General features: G+C 32.6%; 1 protein-coding gene across 1 annotated transcript; it reads right to left on the bottom strand.

Moving 5' to 3' along the window:
• Positions 1-11,804: 11,804 nt before the first annotated feature.
• LOC141649223 (uncharacterized) lies at positions 11,805-13,169 on the bottom strand. The gene is made up of 4 exons (XM_074457917.1): positions 13,099-13,169; positions 12,867-12,960; positions 12,066-12,809; positions 11,805-12,011 (listed from the first exon to the last, which is right to left on the bottom strand). The coding sequence occupies exons 1-4, from the start codon at positions 13,167-13,169 to the stop codon at positions 11,805-11,807; spliced, it is 1,116 nt and encodes a 371-aa protein (XP_074314018.1).
• Positions 13,170-20,605: the final 7,436 nt, after the last annotated feature.

The following is a 20,605-nucleotide window of genomic DNA, read 5'->3' on the forward strand; positions in this document are numbered from 1 at the left end:
CATGGACCGAAGTAGAGGGAGTTATGCTGGATTATGGGTGAATTATTTTATGTGATAGAATATTATATTCATGCCTACATCATGTAGATTACACACCTACTCTTACATCTCTTACACAACCTATTACCTTGTGAAGAGAAAAAGCATAAAGTAAGATGCCATCCTTGGCATATGGTGAGACTCCAACCATGTACCCTCCTCCATTCAAGAGGATTTATTTTTCCTCTACTTATTCTTTTATGCTTGTCCATTAAAAAGACATGCAAAGTTTTCCTCTCTCATATATTCATCTTTTTCTTCATCAAAACATGAGATTTTTGATTCAAATTGTTCATAAAAGATTACTAATATTATTAGTGTAATATATGAGTATTAGTAATATCATAATTAAATCTCATATTAAGAATATGTGAGGGATGATTTATTATATAATCAACTGATCGTCATTAATCGGTAATGATTGGCTGACTAGAGTTTGACATTACTGTCGTGTGACGGTGGTGGTCAGTTGATCCCTTAAGGTCACACCTAAAAGACAATTCCCTTAATGGATAAATTGATTAATTGTATGACGATACAAGGTAATCAATTCCTTAAAAGTGAACAATTTACTTGTGAGAGAGAATATTGATATCTTATTGTAATGAGATTAAATAAGATTTATTTTAGTAATAAAAATGCTTTATTACTAAAATTGCTTATTGTTTGAGAAACAATAGAGATAAGAAAGAATGGTTAATTATAATTACAAGATGTTGTGAATTATAATTATAGGACCCATTTTATTTATATGATCCAGTATCACTAGTCAATTTGTTGTATGTAATTTAATTAATTTGTAAAATGATATTTATGTGATAAATATGCATTAAATTAATTAATAACATGTAAAAGACTACATGTGACATATTGTGAGACAAATGACAAATTGACAAAATAAAATGGTAGTCCATTTTATGACATATGGACCGAATGGAGGGAGTATTATAGGTGTGAGGATGACATTATTTTATGTGATAAATGAAACATCATCATAGCTAGTCCATACTAGCTTACACACCTAATGTTTTGAGAAGACAAAAAGGAAAAGTAAGATGCCAATTTTTTGCACCTTCCCCTTAACCCCACCGGTTCTCTCTCCTTCTCTTTATGAGAATTTTGTTCTCATTTCACCACTTACTCATTAATTCACATGTACATGCAAAACTCTCATCCTCTTCTCTAGTTTTCTCAAACAAGTTTTTGAGATTCACAAGCATTTGTTCATCCATTCTAATATCACAATAACATTACTAGTGTAGTAATAGTAATAATATTAGAATCATTTTAAGGGTACTAGTATAATAATCTAGTTAATTAGTATACTAATTTAAGGGTAAGTCTTGGGTGCAATGTAAGGAGGATTTCTATACTTGAGATCTTGGAGGATCATCCATCACATTAAGCTCAAGAACAAGTGAAGGAAGGTGACCTTACTTGTTCCCTATATTTAGAACCATATAACAATGTAATGGACACTGTTTTTCCTTATAAATCTTTTATTTTGTTATGCATGCACTAGATCTAAAGAACATATAATTAAGAAGTTAATTAGTTCGCCATTAGAGGAATCTAATAAGAGGTATATGAACCTAACAATTTAGTAATCAATTCCTTAAATAAGATATATTACTTATTGTGCCAAATTGGGCGAATAGTCCATTTTATTACATTTCGCCCATTAGAGAATAGTTCACCATTATTCTCAATAAGTAATATGTCTTCACAACCTTGTAGAGTATAAATCAAAGCTAATCAGAAGTTGTGCCAACTTGGGCGAATAGTCTCTAGTAAAAAGAATTGACTCATAAGAATACTATAGTAGCGCTTGCCACGACCAGGCTTTATGAATTACCAGAACTCTATAAGCGGTCACTGCCCGACAGAGTGTCCCATACAGTCTGCCTATGTGATCGACTAGTCATCCCATATGACTCTATGGCACTTGAATTTGCCATCAATCACATCACACTCTAGTCACTATGAGACGTCACCTCATATAAGTAACTAGGGGCGAATACCATGTCAATCCAATTCAGTTTAATGGGGTTCAATTTGTCTCTACAACCCATTCGGATACGACAAGGTAGCGGGTGAGTTTAATGAAACTCAAACGATAAATGCGATTATCACATATGAATAGTCAATACACTATTACTACTTCATATCTTGTAATCTTTAGTGTATTATTAACACTAGTTTAGATGCAATAAAAGCTAGGAAAGTGAATATACCGTATATCCATATATTCCAACTTTTCAATTACTTTTTCCTTCCATTCAATGTCATCTCCAATGACATGAATTTATCTAAGTATATGTCTAGACTTCTTACTAGACTTGGGCTCTTTAACTTGAAAGATTCTCCCATTGTTATCGCATAACTTGTGACAAAATCATTTGTAGAGGGATTCACACTTAATCCCTACATTGACGATTTTATCACAATATACTTAGATTCCTTTGTAGAATTTACAATGTGCGAAACTAAAACACTTTTCTAGTCTCTTACTCCTTAGTCAATAAGACATCCAAGGATTTCAATAAATCCCTTTTAGTTTGGAAACTAAAGTTTGTGCAACCCTTCAACACATAACTTAGTTTATCATCCAAACATATGAACGAATCCTTAATTCTTCTCAAGAATCTCAAGGATGTTCTTTAAGGCTTTCACAAGCCATATCATGGGAATGATCTTTTTATTGATTTATCATGTTCTTAGCATATATCACATCATGGCATGTGCGTCTGTTGGCATACATGATCGTTCTAATGGCGGAAACATTAGCAATCGATTTCATGTGATCAACAACTTAATAGGTTCAGTGAATGACTATGACTCCATCATAGTATTTCCACTTCTATCATGTGAATGAAACCATTCACTATAATCACATGAAAAGTATAATCCTTTAATGCTTGCTTAAGACCATCCTAAGTGCACTTAAGAAAGCTACGCATAAGATGTTAGGACACTTAAATCTTTATCTAGGGTTTTGTGTTTCAAAAACTTCCTTCTCTAAATTCCCATTTTAGAAAAGCGAATTTTATTTGCCATTCTTCATTAGAATGAAATGCGGCAATTCCTAAAACAATTTATCATGATGAACATCTTCATGTAAATCTTATGCATTTGTGTACTCTGAAGCTCTATTTACCTTTAAAGAGACCCTCACTTTAAAGTAAATCTACTCATGAGCAACCATTTTTGGATTGTAATGCTCCGGCTCGTATGTAACAGAGTCATGATACTATCACTTTCACAAAGTAATATTTTTAAACAATAAGACATGTGCCATAAACTCCCACTGAACTATGCCCCCACTCTATAGTTTCATTACTTTCACAAAGTAACACTATAAGACATGTTTGTAACGATCCACGATCCAATCTACTCCCACTCTATCTCTCAGAAATACATCTAACTTCTTGAGAGATAGCTTTGTGAGTTACAAACATATATATGTTGGAGTATTAGGAGTTTATCTAGACTATGCATAAGCTTTAAAAAGGCCATCCTTATCATGGTAGTTTGATTCATGTAATATACGAGTCTTATCCATGTCATCTGTTTAATAGACTCTCTATTCTAGGTATCTCCTGGTTGACCATCCGTTTAGAATAATGTGTCTGTATGGTATCGTAAATTCCCTACTTGATGAGTTCAAAAGCTCTTTACAACTTTATAATTGATCTTACATAAGTAAGTTGTTACTTTTAGTAATAATGACATAAGGAGAATCAAACTCATAGCTTATGGACATATAATGATCCAATCATCATAATCGTCTATTTGATCAATTTGAGTTGTTAATCTAATGTTTCACTATGCAAGTAGTATATGATGTTGATTTTAGAACAAATAACATAATAAAACAAGTTACTTGGGTTGCAAACCAAGTCACTAATATCCAAAATACAACCCGTGTTTAAAGGATACAAACCAATTTCCAAGTCACACAAGGAAATCAAAATAGTTCTAAAAACTTCAAATACATCATAAAATTAAAGACAAAGCAAATTAAAGCCAAGCTTCCATTGATCCATCACCATGGTCGGCTACTCTAGCTTCCCACATGATCCTCTAGGCTTTCTTCTCCTTGCCTTTGTCCTTGCTAGGAGGCCCTATTTACAATAAAAAGGGTAATCATCACAACTTGTATCAACATGCCAAAGTTGAGATTGAACCATAAAAGATAGGGATAGTTATATACCTACTGGAATAACCTTTCCAGCTTTGATGTCGCCAAGGTATTTGGAACAGTTTCTCTTCCAATGCCCAACATCACAACAATAGTGGCACTTGTCCCCGGTGGAGACACTGTACTTGGGCTTGGAGGAGCATGCTTCATAAGTCTTAGCTTTGTTCCTGGTGGGAGTTCGCTTCTTTTCCGTTTTCCCGCCTTTCTTGAAGGTTCCCTTTCTCTTATGATTGACATTGAGCACATCTTTGGTGGAGCTAATACTTAGCCCCATATCCTTTTCGGCTTGCACAAGCATTTTGTGCAACTCATCAAGGGAAACCTTCTTATCTTGCATATTAAAATTCACCCGGAATTGAACATATGCTTTGATTTTGTTGAGGGAATGAAGAATGTGATCAATCACAAGTTCATCGGGAATCTCCACCTTATGCATTTTCAAGGTCTCAACATGCTCCATCAACTTGAGCACATGAGGGCTCACTTTTTGGCCCTCCTTGATGTTAAGATCAAAGAATGCGGAGGCCGCCTCATATTGTATGACCCTAGGAGCTCGTGAAAACATGTTCACAAGCTTCATGTAGATCTCATGAGCGGTGCTAATCTTTATAGCACTTCGTTGGAGTTCGGCCTCCATTGCAAAGATCAACACGTTTTTGATCGCGGCCGACTCCTTTAGGTAAACCTCATAGGCTAACCTAGCAGCGGCGGTGGACCTAGCATTAGGTTCGGTGGGAGATGCCTCGGTAAGGTTACGAAGCTTGTCGTCACCCTCCGCGGCCAAGCGAAGTTGCGTATCCCAATCGGCGAAATTAGATCCATTCTTTTCTAACTTACATCGATCCATGAAGGATCGGAGCCATGACACATTGGTAAGCGTGGTGGAAGTAGTGGATGCGGACGTGATTGGAGTTGCAATTGCGGTTGATAAAACAAATTTGACTACAAAATAGGAAATGAAGGAATTAATTAACATCTATCGTTTTATAGTACTCGTATATTTTAATACAAGTATTTAAGCATCTATGTAGTGACCTCCAACCAACTAACATAAATGATTCCGAGATCCGAATTCATATTAATACGGGTACGGTATGCCGAGTCATCCCTTATTAATGTAACTCGGTGGATTAACATCTTAATCGATTCTACTTTTAGAACTCTCGGTTGATAAAAATTACTCTAATTTTCATCTTTAGCCCGGAACACATGCGACTACGGTCACGAATACTTCCGTTGAGCTCAATCCAAATTTCGATTTAATAACATTTTATTACCCACTTACCCAACGTAACAAGGTTTGTATTACGGTAAAGCCGGCTCAACTGCCTTATGAAATTGGGATTCTTGGTTTCTACTATTTGGTAAGGCTATTTCTCAATTGTTATATGTGAGAGGTCTTGTCAATTTATTATCTATCACGTTTTAAGTGAACTAAAGCGGTGAAGTACGATAATTATAATTGACACTGTCGATGACTCGATATGATATGCATGTGTTGTGATGGCGATTTGGTAATGCATGCAACATATTAAAAGAAATGCAAAGCAATAAATAAAATTTCCTAGTATGGCCTTCCTAAATAGAAAATCAAATAATCTATTACATATTCGGAAACCAACTCCTTTGGTCCCTTGGATCTTCAAATGGCACGCTTCCCAAGACACAGTCTTTGTCGGATCACCTTTCCGAATGGCACCGTCTTTGAAGATCCTCCATAATTACAAATAATAACAAAAATACAAAGCTATTCCTATTATACATTTGTAAAATGGAAAAACTAACAAAATAAAAAATAAAAGTGATACGAGATCACATTAAATTACAACCGAATTAATATTCCCTTTCACTAGGGGTAATATCGATTAAAACTAAGGCTAAATTACATAATTCAAAATTATATAAATAAAAGACATTTAACAATTGAAATATGCAGCATTATAATATGTACCTATCATGCCAAATGATGTGCCAAATCGGCCTATTTAACTTATGTCGTATATATATAACCCGGTTTTATGGAAATGCGTGATAATAACCTTTTAAAATCACTAATTAACACTTAAATCACATCTAAGCTCAATTTAATTATCCCAACACTTTTTAGGACTCAAAAATTAGTCATCACATAATTTTTGACAATAATTCAACTTGATTTAATTTTATGCTCATTTTTTACCTTAAAATCATATTATTTATGAAATAAATACAAATTAAATTATAAAAATTTTAAAATTTGAATTTTAAATTTTTGAACATTCTGGAATAATTCCATGACACTCGTAATGTAAGAAAACATGGTTAAAATTTTTGAATTAATTTGGAGAAAATATAGTTGCAATTTATTGGTTTTATCTCATAAAACATTTAAAGTATCCAAAAATTATTCCCATTAATTTTAAAACTTTAGATCTGATAAGTGGGATATTTATGCAACCAAAAATAATTTTCTCATGCCATGCAATCGTTTTAGCTATTTATGCTAAAATAGTCACTATTTATGCCATTTTTACTCTAAAAATTCATAAATCATGCTAAATGAGATAGTTTAATCTCGAAATTTACATACACTCTGTAAATTATGCATGTGACAACATATTAAAATTCCATGGCCCAATTCGAGTTATAACTATTTTTAACCATTTAACCTCTTTTAATCCATTTTTATCTCATAAAAATCATAAATCATGCAATATTAATTCAATTAATACGAGATTTTACACACAACTTATAAAATATACATGTGAGGGCATATAAAATTTTCAAGGTCAGAAACTTAGTTTAACTATTTTTAGCATTTTAATTCCCATTTTAGTCATAAAAATGTAATAAAATGACCAAAAATCCTTAAAATGAGCAATAAATTTACAAAAATCCTCAAAATGACCTAAAAACTTTTTAGGACTAGAATATAAAACATGCGTGATGATTTCGTGGCTTATACTTATAAATCACAAATTTTTAGTTTTATATGTTAACTTTTTAACTCAGAAAAACAATAAACGATTATGCATGCAACATCCTTATGCTCCGATACCACTTGTTAGGTTCATATACCTCTTATTAGACTCCTCTAATGGTGAACTAATTAACTTCTTAATTATATATTCTTTAGATCTAGTGCATGCATAACAAAATGAAAGATTTATAAGGAAAAACAATGTCCCTTATATTGTTATATGGTTCAAAATATAGGGCACAAGTAAGGTCACCTTCCTTCACTTATTCTTGAGCTTAATGTGATGGATGATCCTCCAAGATCCCAAGTATAGAAATCCTCCTTAGATTGCACCCAAGACTTACCCTTAAACTAGTATACTAAATTAACTAGATTATTATACTAGTACCCTTAAAATGATTCTAATATTATTACTATTACTACACTAGTAATGTTATTGTGATATTAGAATGGATGAACAAATGCTTGTGAATCTCAAAAACTTGTCTGAGAAAACTAGAGAGAAGGATGAGAGTTTTGCATGTAGATGTGAATTAATGAGTAAGTGGTGAAATGAGAACAAAATTCTCATAAAGAGAAGGAGGGAGAACCGGTGGGGTTAAGGGGAAGGTGCAAAAAATTGGCATTTTACATTTCCTATTTGTCTTCTCAAAACATTAGGTGTGTAAGCTAGTATGCACTAGCAATGATGATGTTTCATTTATAACATAAAATAATGCCATCCTCACACCCATAATACTCGATCATATAAATAAAAAATTGACTAGTGATACTCGATCATATAAATGAAATGGGTCATATAATTATAATTCACAACATCTTGTAATTATAATTAACCATTCATTCTTATCTCTATTATTTCTCAAACAATAAGCAATTTTAGTAATAAAGCATTTTTATTACTAAAATAAATCTTATTTAATCCCATTACAATAAGATATCAATATTCTCTCTCACAAGTAAATTGTTCACTTTTAAGGAATTGATTACCTTGTATCGTCATACAATTAATCAATTTATCCATTAAGGGAATTGTCCTTTAGGTGTGACTTTAAAGGATCAACTGACCACCATCGTCACACAACAGTAATGTCAAACTCTAGTCAGCCAATCATTACCGATTAATGACTATCAGTTAATTATGTAATAAATCATCCCTCACGTATTCTTAATATGAGATTTAATTATGATATTAAATCATGTGATCGCACTATTGTTGAGGACACATTTTCCAACACTAATACGTCAATCTAGAGAAACTTCTAATACCTTACCATACATGTTTGTAACTCACAAAGCTATCTCTTAAGAAGATAGATGTATTGCTAAGAGATAGAGTGGGAGTAGATTAGATCGTTGCAAACATGTCTTATAGTTAATGTGTTACTTTTTGAAAATAATGGAACTATAATCTATAAAGATAGAGTGGGAGTATAGCACATATGTCTTATTGTTAAAATGTTGCTTTTCGAAAGTAATGGTATTATGACCTTGTCCAAAATCGACATTGTTAAAAACGAGCCATAGCATTAAAATCCAAAGATTGTTACTCAAGAGTAGATTTACTTTAAGGCGAGGGTCTCATTAAAAGTAAATAAAGCTTTAGAGTACCTAAGTACATAGATTGACATGAAGATGTTAATCAAGATAAATTATGTTTGGAATTGCCGCATTTTATTTTAATGAAGAATGGCAAATGATATTAAAAAATCGCTTTTCTAAAATGGGAATTTAGAGAAGGATGTGTTTGGAACACAAAACCTTAGATAAAGATCTAAGAATCCTAACGTATTATGCGTAGCTTTCTTAAGTGATCCTAGAATAGTCTTAAGTAAGTATCAAAGGATTATATTTTTCGTTCATGTGATAATTGAGAATGGTTTCATTCACATGATTGCAGAATCATGATTATACATGAAGTTAAGTGGGAGCAAGAATTATTTTTCCATGTCTTATATGTTGATAACATATTACTTATTGAGCATAATGTACCAATTCTCTCTTCTGTGAAAGAGTGATTGGAAGACTAGGAAAAGGTGCGATGTATTTTAGAATTCTGAATCTATGTGAGAGAATATTGGCATAGAGTTGAGAATCTTATGATGATAAGATCTTTCATATCTGTTTAACATCAACAAGGTTGAGTAGGTTATTCATGTTGATGAAAGTGGAATTGCTATGATGGAGTCATAATCATTAACTGAACCTATTAAGTTGTCAATAACTGAACCTATTAAGTTGGCTGCTGTCGAGTTTTTATTACTGAAATGCTGAGCTATTTAAATAAATGAGGACTGCATAAGCATTTTTGTTGGTGTTTCATGTAATACTGTTTCACAGACTCACTGTTCACTAAAAGGGTGGAGGGTTCTGCTGCTCTCTGTCATAGCAAATGAGTTATCACCCTATTTGTGAAAAAATGAGTTTTGAACATTGGTTTGTTGCTTATTTCAGGAGAGAAAGGTATTGGAAAATCTGGGAAACCGCTGCACTACAAGGGAAGAAAATTCCACAGGATTATTCCAAGCTTCATGCTTCAGGGTGGTGATTTCACTCTCGGGGATGGAAGAGGTGGAGAATCAATCTACGGAGAGAAGTTTCTCGATGAAAACTTCAAGCTGAAACGTACTGGACCCGGTACTTAACTACTTTTGTTGTCTTGTTAGTGATTATTATGTGAAAGGTTGTGTGTTTAGAATCAAGACATGAGAGTTCTGTTGGTGAAATAATACCTAACTAGAAGGGTTATAACAACTTGTTGAATTGAAATAATACCTAACTAGAAGGGTTATAACAACTTCTCTCTATGGCTAATGCAGGTCCCGACACCAATGGGTCTTAATTCTTCATTACAAATGTAACAACCAGCTGGTGAGTGAACCATGCATTTAACAATTGAATTTTGTACTGCTAAGAGCTAGTGAATGATCTGGTATAGTTGAGGGCTTTCTATTTATTTTTTCCTGGCTAATTATGTGAAAATATTCTCATTGTTCGCTTTTTTTATATTGAAGTGTTTTGAGTTATGTGTGAAGTGATTACTTATTTTAGTTAAATAAAATATAGGGTGCTCGAGAAAAGAAACGCTATCGATCCACTTGCCAGGTTCGAGGAGAAACCACTTACTTGGAAATTAATTGAGGTATTATATATTCTTAATTGTTCAGACTAGCTATTATCTCTGTTAGTATCCTAGCATTCGTCCTATGAAGCATATGGACACTAACCAAATATTGAATTCTCTTTTCCTGCACGTTCCCACGAAATACTCTATTGTTTCTGTCTTGACATGACAAATAGTGTAAAACCGTAGCAACAAGGTACTAGTTACACCAGTTATGTTTCTAGTGTTTCTTTTTTTGCATTTTCTATGAGATGACCAATGAACCTCCCTCCAAAGATTATATGTCCTCCCTTGAATACTTAACCACGACAGATTCTAGCTGAAAATGAACACTTGAAAATAAATATGAGTATGGGATTCCATATCAGATTTGCACAACACACTTCGTTTTTATCAAAAAGAGCCCCTTTTGACATATTTGATTAACGGTGGGTCACTTGAACTGGATGGCCAATGTAGTTGTGAAACTGTTGATATTACCTCCTTCCTTCAAATAACCTTATTAACCAATTTCACTCTTAGAAAATGAGGTCTAAAGATCTCATAAGCTGCCCATCAGCTGAATTTACCTCCCTTAATAATTGTTTTTGTCATATGGAGTAGATATAATATGTATATCTCATCATAGGTTTCTATTTTAGTGTCCTCGGCAGCCCGTGTTGGGAGCGTATTATGTGGATATTATGTTTGCCGGTATATGTTGGAGATTATCAAAGGAAGATATATTAATATTCACCCAAATGTATGTTTTTTTTTTTATTTGAATCATTTGCATCTCTTTTTTTTTTTCATTTCCATCTTAGGTAATTATTTTACTATATTAACATTCCTGGGCAGATTTTTGTTCACCTTTGATGGTTGCTATTCCCCATTCTGTTGGTATTTTGACGTACTGGTGGTAGGTTGAAGGAATGGCTCTGACATTATGGATCCAAGGCCTGCCTAAGATTGCGTTGTAGGAGGAGAGGCAGTCTAGGACTCCAAATCTTTCATATGATGAGACACCTTCAACATAGGTTGGCAAGTAGATTTCTCCTAGAGTGTTCTTGGTCTCACCACTGAATCCTCCCAAGTCATTTTACTTCTTTATGATCTGGCCCTCATTGATCTTCATGGCTTTCAGGACATCAAGCATGATTAAGTTGATTGAGCTGCCACCATCTACTAGGATTCTGAGGACACATGCAGTGCCAATTTGCGTAGTAATGAATAGGCCATCATGATGAATGTCCGGTGATTCCCAACATATCAGTATCATCAAAAGTAACTTGAGAATTTCTAGGTTTAAAAGGAGATTTCATTTTGGACTCCCTGGCTATTTTCTTTGCAGTTGAGCTAGTCAGGCCACAAATATCAGGTCCTCCATTGATGAATTTGACTTCATAGATTGGTGGTGCTGGGGGCAGATCACGTTGTGGTCTTTCCCAATCCTTGCTAGATCCGCTGTCTTCCCTGTTCTTTAATGGGGTTAGATCTTTTAATTAGCCTTTCTTTAGTAGGCAAGCAACTTCTCTGCGTAGACCCAGTGATCCCTCTGTGGTGTGTTCTATATCCATATGAAACTCACAACATCTTGTTGTGTCTTTCCTGGAGTTGGGGTTGTCTGTCTTTTTGGGCCACTTGACAATGTCTCCCATGTGGTCAAGCCTCTTGATGACTCCTGTAGTATCAAAGGAGAATTTATATTCCTGAATTGGTGGATAAGTATAGGAGTTACTTCATTGCTCATGAGCATAGTTGACTTCTGATCTGTCAAGCCTAGTGTAGGGAGATGGCCTGGAGCTGCTTCCCCTGTGATTAAAACTTTTCCTGTTAGATCTTTCATATCTTGAAACACTATCAGTGGTTTCAGCCTTGACGCTTTTATCTTCTTCCATCCTGATGTAGCCAAGTGCCTTTGCCTGAACATCTTCAAAGGTCAGGCAAGGTTTCACGGTCAGCTCGTCAAAGAAATTGCTATCCAGTGGTAGTCTCTCCCTGAAAGCTTCCACGGCTGTTCTAATATCACATCTAGGGATTGAGACTTTCTCTTTGTTGAATCTGGTCAGGAATGGTCTGATTGTCTCGCCAGGCTTTTGCTTGATTCTGTACATGTCACTGGATCTCTTCTCGAGCTCCATGCTACTGGCAAACTGGTGGTTGAATAAGTTTATCATATCTGCAAAGGACTTGATGCTTCCATTTGGCAGGTTTATGTACCATTGAAGGGCAGGCCTGTTCAGGGTTGTTCCAAAGCCTTTGCACATACACACTTGTCGTAGCTCACTGGGTATAGAGGCTGCTAACATTCTCTGTTTGTAGTAGGCTACATGGTTTTGAGGATCTGCAGTTCCATCATAGGTCCACATTGATTGTACCACTAACTTCTTTGGTAGATCTATCTTGGCTATCTCATCCACGAAGGCAGAGTCAGCATAGCTTTCAGGGTTAGCTTCCTCAATGCTTGTAGGTATTCCAGGAATCTTCTCAAATTTCTCATGGTGTTTCTATATTTCCTGGACCATGGCCATCATTATGGCTATGTTAGTTTGATCTGAGGTAACCTCTTCATTTGGGGTTTCTTCTGAGTCTGAATCGAGATCTCCTGCAATGGTTTTTGAAGGAGTTGGAGTGCCAAAGTTGGAGAAGTCAATATTCCTGATGATTGAACAGAATGGTGTTCTAGGCTGAATCTTTAATTTTGAGCCCGAAGCTTTATGTCCTAGATTTTGCTTCAGGTTGGACTCTGATTCTTTCATTTTCTAGACTTTAGCTTCAGCCTGGGCTAGTTTTTACATCAGTTGTTCCATTTCCAATAGTTGTTGCTTGGTGGCAGCCAGTTGTTGTTCTATACTGTCTCCAGTCATTTTTGGAAGATTTTTTTGTGTTGTTTAGGATTGGGTTTTGATTACATTTGAGCTAGATGCCCCACGGTGGGCGCCAATTATTTTAGCAAGATTTCACATGGAAGTAAAGTCTTCCCATGGGTTTATTTTGCAGGGTAATCTAACTCAAATAACAAGGCCTGGCTAGTACGATAAATAAGTAAAGAATGAATAATAAAGCGAAAGACAGAGAATTGTACATGGAAAGCCCTGGGAATAAAGGACAAAACCACGGGCACCAAGCCGGGAGGGATTGTTACTATCTTTTAGTGTATCCTGATAGGGAATTTGTATGTCAGGCTAGTATGAGGTATGAATACTTAGTAGAACTACTTAGAAAGTTTACAATCGAATGAAAGTAAATGCGTGAGTAGATAATAATCCTTTTCCTTTCTGCTCCTTGTTATTTATAGTAGCTTCATTTAGTCTCCAATGGTCTCCCCAACCTTTATTGGAACGTTCCTAGGTAATAGGCCGCGTGCCCTATTTACCCGGAGGCAGGTATTTGACTTCCCAAAACTGTCCGCCCTTATCTCTGCTTGTTTGACTGCTTTATACTCGTTGTAGGTTATGTTGAATAAGTCCTCCGCGTAAGTAGGAACCTCTTTGTTGTACTTTGGTTGTTGCCTGACTTGTTCTAGTAGTGCCAAATATACGGCTGGTGTGTTATTCCTTCAGGTTTGGCCTGGATAGATAGGCTGACCTGTCTTTCCCTCCTTGCTGGCACGTATCTGAGTATCATAGGCTATGTGCTGAGTTGCTTCCGTTCAGGATAGGCTTGGTATTTCTTTGCCTGACATTTGTCTGATCAGGCAGGACAAATCTTGTCCCAACAGTTTGTAAAAGGGTGTTAAAACCCACTTTTGTTGAAAGGGTCGTTAAGACTGTTTTTGTGCTAATATGAAGAACGGGACTCGGAATAATTTTTATTGCTTTGATAATATTCGATGTCAGGTTCGGTTTTTCAACCTTGACATGAATAGTTCTCTGAAAAAGGATGTAAAAATGCTTGTTATGAACAAATTATATTAAGTACATTGCTTTGTAATTTGTCAAAGTTTATCATGGTACTCGGATTAAACCGACATGGTATGTAGAACCAAGGATGATTATTTGTATATGACTAATATGGTTTTTTGCAAATGTAAGCAAATGAAAAGAGGCCTTTAAAATACCCTTTGAAAATGTAATTAACCAAATATTATCACCGAGTCACGGATTAAACCGTCATGGTATAAGGAACCAAGGGTGAATATAATTCATGGTTAAAATGGTTGTTGTCAAAAATGATTTGAAATATTTAAAATGGTAAAAACCAATTACAAATAAGAAATGAAAATGAAGGAAAGATGAACTCAAACACATTTGAGTTCTGACCTTGGGTGCCATAAGAGGCGCGAGCCACCTAGTTGTGACTATGGGCTTCTGCTTTTAGGTCAAAACTCGATTTTGGCTCAATCAATCCATATTTTGGACTATGTTATGAATGTTTTAGCATGCAAAATTCAAAAAAATAGGTAAAAGGATCATGAAAGAAGAGGAATAATTACACCTTCACACTTACATGCTAGGTTGCTTGACGAGAAATCGACAAAGTGAAAAAACTCGTGAGTCGAAAAATTCGATTTAAAACAGTTTTTTGTAAAGTATGGAGTGTTGCTTTGGTTTATAGTGATTGTGTAGTTGGTCGAAGTGGTATGTCAAGTGATTTAATGCACGATGACGGTACCAAACAATGTGTATGGCTTGTATTTTCAAACGATATAATAGGTCAAAAATACATGTCGTTTGTTGACTCGGGAAGTCGAGGTCTAGAATTTTAAGGGAGAAAAGAGGGGGCGAATTCTCGCGTGCCTTCAAATGGTGGAATTTAAGGGGTATTTATAATGGATTATGTGGTTGTGTGCGTTTTGAGCGACGTTGTCACCTGGGCTGCTTGAAGAGGCGCGAGCATGTCCGCGGGTCTTCATGTTGTCTTGTCAGTATCACACATTTGGATTTGTGGTTGTTCTGTCCTAGATTTTGTAGGACATGATTATTATACTTGACCATCAAGTATACCGTGTATACTTAGCATGGAAGGTTTGTGATGTTTGTTTTTTTGTGTTTGACTCGGTTTGACTGGTTGATGGAGTTGGGATTTGAATTTTGAGTTGGTTTTTTGTCCGGAGTCGGTTTGACTCTAGTTAGTGTCATTGAGAACCCGTCGTTGTGCATGAAACACTCCAGATACTTTTGAAATGTTTTGAAAATGTTTTTGTTTTCGAAATCGTTTTTGAATTTTACGACGCGTAATTTATACAAACGGTATACTTGATGGTCAAGTACAACAATCATCGGGACAAATACTAAGTATCTACAAAACTATCTTATGCTGGCAGGCTAACCTTAGTGAATTCTATATTGTCTTCCTTGTATAGCTACTGGTCTTCTGTGTTTATCATTCCCAATGTTATGCTCAGGAGGATTGATTCCGTTTGTAGGAATTATCTATGGGATAGTGGCACTGAATTGATGAGAATTCTTATGGTTAGTTGGGAGAAAATATGCTTACCCAAATGTGAAGGAGGATTGGGTATTAGAAGTAGTAAGGCTTGGAATGCTGCTGTTATTGGAAAACTGGTTTGGTGGATTTACACTAAACCAGCCAGTCGATGGGTCAAATCGGTGAACCACCTATACATAAAAGGAAATGATTGGAGCACTTATTCACCTAAGATAGATGCTACCTTGAGCTGGAAGACTGTATTCAAGGTTAAGGACATTCTGCAACCTCCTTATTGTGTTGGTCAGTGGATGCCTCACCCTGCTAGTTATTCCATTTCTAGTGGTTATAATTGGTGTAGGCAGGTGCAACCTGCTGTGGACTAGGATAAATTTATTTAGAACTCTGGGTTTCTTCCAAAACATAACTTTACAAATTGGTTGATTGCTAGGAGAGCCTTGCCTGTGAAAGATAGACTGTTCCAATTGGGGGTTTGTTCTGGTATACTCTGTTTGCTATATGGATACTCATCAGAGTCACATGACCATGTCTTTCAACAATGCCCCTATATTTTGATGGTGCTATGCAGGTTAAGGAGAATATTGAACATCAGTAGGCCTGTGGTTAATTCCTTGGAATGGATACATGTTAAACCATTGTCTAAGGTAAAGAAGAAGGTGATCAATGCCTGGTTACAGGCAGCCTTTTTATACTGTCTGGCAACAGAGAAACAAAGTAAGATTGGATGGTTCCCTTATTCATCCAAACAATATCGTTGAGGAAATGAGGAGCCTACTGAAAGTTAGAGCTATGTATTGGTTCAGCAAGGCCAAAACTAACCGTAAAAAGAGTAGGATCAAAGCTTGTTTTATATGATGTTTAGAATATGATCCTTATAGAAAAGTGTACCAAATGTTGGTAGTTTATAATAAATTGTTATGTTTTAATAAGAAGCTTACCTTTTACCCAAAAAAAAGAATGAGATATAAACAATATAAGGGAAACACTACGGTATCATGCGATCATAGAGGGGAACAAAGGGAGATTTACGTATAAATGAGTCTATGATTAATCGAAGTTGTACTCGGGATAGAACCGAGGCTCTCGATCTTACGGTTCCACCTAGGCTGAAACGGGCAAGCTCTCTCTTAAACCTAGTCTTCCTACTAACATCATGCATGGTCTAACTACTCATAAGGCTTCTGTTCTTATAAGTGCAAGGTTGCCAATCAAGCATTTCATCAAGTATAATATGTGCACAAGTTGGAACCACAACATTCAATCAATGATAAAGACTCATTGATGAATCATATTTATATATACTTTTATGAATCCCTTTAAGTTGTTTTTGATGCGGTTTTCGTGCTAATTACGTTATTTATATGCCTTTTACATTAGAATGTCGATACCGCCACTACTTGGTGTTTAAATACAGGAATGACGCATATATGAAGTAAATGAGTAAAGTGGAGCACCGCGGAATTGGCATGACGGAAAACACGAAGCATAGCACGGAAATCCAGAAGAGTGAAAGATAAGAAGTGAAGATTGCATGAAATAAAGCTGAGAAGAGTGCATACTCGATCGAGTTGACTTGTACTCGATCGAGTGAACGTGTACTCGATCGAGTAACCTAGTTCGTTGAAGACTTTTCCAATATTTCCTAAAAGTCGTCCAATTTGTAATATATATACTAAGCTCGTATTATGTTATTAGGTTACGTTTTATTTACTTTAGAAGTCCTAAAACTCATATGTTTAGTCAGCTATTATTATTTGGGAATAATAATTCGTTCAACATTCATTTGCTACTGTACTTTAATCATTCTTCAATTATTATTCAATCTAGTTATTTTATTGCATAATTATTCTTCATAAATGCCTTTAATCATTATTATTATCATTATTATTATTATTATTATTATTATTATTATTATTATTATTATTATTATTATTATTATTATTATTATTATTATTATTATTATTATTATTATTATTATTATTATTATTATTATTATTATTATTATTATTATTATTATTATTATTATTATTATTATTATTATTATTATTATTATTATTATTATTATTATTATTATTATTATTATTATTATTATTATTATTATTATTATTATTATTATTATTATTATTATTATTATTATTATTATTATTATTATTATTATTATTATTATTATTATTATTATTATTATTATTATTATTATTATTATTATTATTATTATTATTATTATTATTATTATTATTATTATTATTATTATTATTATTATTATTATTATTATTATTATTATTATTATTATTATTATTATTATTATTATTATTATTATTATTATTATTATTATTATTATTATTATTATTATTATTATTATTATTATTATTATTATTATTATTATTATTATTATTATTATTATTATTATTATTATTATTATTATTATTACTATTATTATTATTACTATTATTACTATTACTATTATTACTATTACTATTATTACTATTATTATTACTATTATTATTATTATTATTATTATTATTATTATTATTATTATTATTATTATTATTATTATTATTATTATTATTATTATTATTATTATTATTATTATTATTATTATTATTATTATTATTATTATTATTATTATTATTATTATTATTATTATTATTATTATTATTATTATTATTACTAGGTAGTATCCGCTTTCGTATTTGCCCCTGTTTTAATATTTTATGATTATAATTGAAGAAAAATTATATAATTCATATATGACCTTCAATATTTTCTCTTATAATTTTTTTTTCCCAAATTTAATATTTTTAGGTTTAACTTCAAGGTTTTAAAATAAAATACATAAGAGTTTTAATTAAAACTAATAAGTGATAATTAATTCTGCATGATCAACGTTTTATAAATAAATTTGTGACTGGTGAAATATCATATTAATCAAAATAAAATTTATTCGAATAATACAAAAATCAACAATAAGTTCTCAAATTATATCATTTCACGATACTTTATGTCTCAAAACAATTAATATTTATTCAAAATGATGTGAACATAGTTTTATGTAATTTTTAATTTTTTATGTATAACATGTGACATTTATCTATCAAACATATAGAGTTCAAACTCAACTTATTCAAATGTTTTGATTGTGTCTTGCATGTGATATGTGTCAAACATATCTATGAGAAATTTGCACCTTTTGTTTTTTTAAACAATTATATATAATGATGTTTAAGAGTTTATTACCTGTAAATATAAAAGGTTGAACTTTCTCAAATATTATTTTTTGATGTTTAACTTCAAAGTATTTGGTTAGTCATAATCAATATTTTATATTTGACTTATACATATTTAATTAAAGATATTAAAGAAAAATGTAACGTGTTTTCTACTTTTTCATGTCGTTTATAATACTATATTACTTAATAATCATTACTTTTGTTTTGATTATTCAAATGCACTTATTCAAATGATTGTATGATATAAATGTTTCACAATCTTAACTATTGAAAGTAATGATGTATTTCTTGAAAAAACATATTGTGTATGTATATATGTACTTATTCAATTAATATATCTTTTAATTAAAACATCCTCAAGATTATACAACTAACATTGACATTAATTCTCGACTTATAATTAGTACTCTATGGTCAATGTGTTCTATGTATTGTTTTGTATTTTTAGTTAAGTTTATAACTTATGCTTATGTTTTACTAAATACTAATGATCAGATTGGATATGTGACATGACAAATTAAGCCTACAATGAACAATGAACATATCCAGCTTTATATTTAGTTATTATAATGCTAAATGTAAAATAGAGGTAGTATATGAAATCATTCCTAAATATTGTATATGTTGGTGAATTAGTCTATGGTTTTTTAGCAACTTAGTGATTTTTTTGTATATATACACAGTGAGTTGTTTGCTTGTTCATAATATCTTTATAAAAAGATAAATAATTGATTGAGAAAGAGGGATATAGTTTTAAAACTGGAAAAAGTACATACTTACATAGCAAAATTGAAACTTAAAGTACCCTAAATTGACTAAATTGCCCATTTGAATCTATAATACTCCATTTACTATCTCATAGAACTGGCTAATTGACTAAATTCGACGTCTAAAGTTATTGGAATTATAATCCACATCTTATCAATATCGTACTCCTCCCTTAGTCATTTTACTACCTATGAAAAATTTGGTGCATCTGGACATACATCGTATACTTGTATGAACATACTTTTGATATTTATGATGTATTTTTTTTAAAAATAAATTTTTCTATATGCCACGTGTCGAATCCACACTTTCGCAAATTCACTAAGATCTTCCACTTTCCTTATTTGTCTGTCTTTTGTGGTTACAATATCTTATGACCCCATATTCTCTCTCTTACTTTCATTTACATCCACATATCATACCTCACTAAATTCTACCTAAAAACAATTGTGGAAGAACATAGAGAATAGGAGGGAGTATCTTTTAGTAGTTTTTTTAATTTATGTTTTTTAAGAAATACAATGACTCTTCTAAATATATTTTTCTTAGGATTTAATGGTTTAAGTTTTATAACTTTCTCAAAATGTCTTTTTACGTAAACATAAAACATTATGAGACACTCACTTTAATCATCTCTTTACAAATAAAAATATTTCAATAAATATAAAGAAAATGCGCACCAAAAAAAATATAATGAAAGTTATACTCAATTTGAAGCATTTTTCGCAATGAACGTAATTATTCACGTTTTAAAATTTATATCAAAATAATTTTTTAATAAATTTAGTATCAAATCACCATAATTATTTAATTTAATTTTATAATAAAATTTATTAAATTATAATATATTTTGCTGAGATTTATACAGCATTTATTATGTTTATATTTAATGTTCAAATTTGTAATTAATACTTGTA

The sequence above is a fragment of the Silene latifolia genome, chromosome 3 (genome assembly GCF_048544455.1).
Source record: "Silene latifolia isolate original U9 population chromosome 3, ASM4854445v1, whole genome shotgun sequence".
In the NCBI taxonomy this organism is placed as follows: Eukaryota; Viridiplantae; Streptophyta; class Magnoliopsida; order Caryophyllales; family Caryophyllaceae; genus Silene; species Silene latifolia.

Excerpts from the sequence above, each read along its gene's own strand:
- LOC141649223 (XM_074457917.1), bottom strand. The coding sequence starts at position 13,169 with ATGACTGGAGACAGTATAGAACAACAACTGGCTGCCACCAAGCAACAA. Across the intron at positions 12,961-13,098 it reads TTGGAAATGGAACAACTGAT|GAATATTGACTTCTCCAACT; the intron begins GTAAAAACTAGC and ends TTCAATCATCAG. Across the intron at positions 12,810-12,866 it reads AAGAAACCCCAAATGAAGAG|AAACACCATGAGAAATTTGA; the intron begins GTTACCTCAGAT and ends CAGGAAATATAG.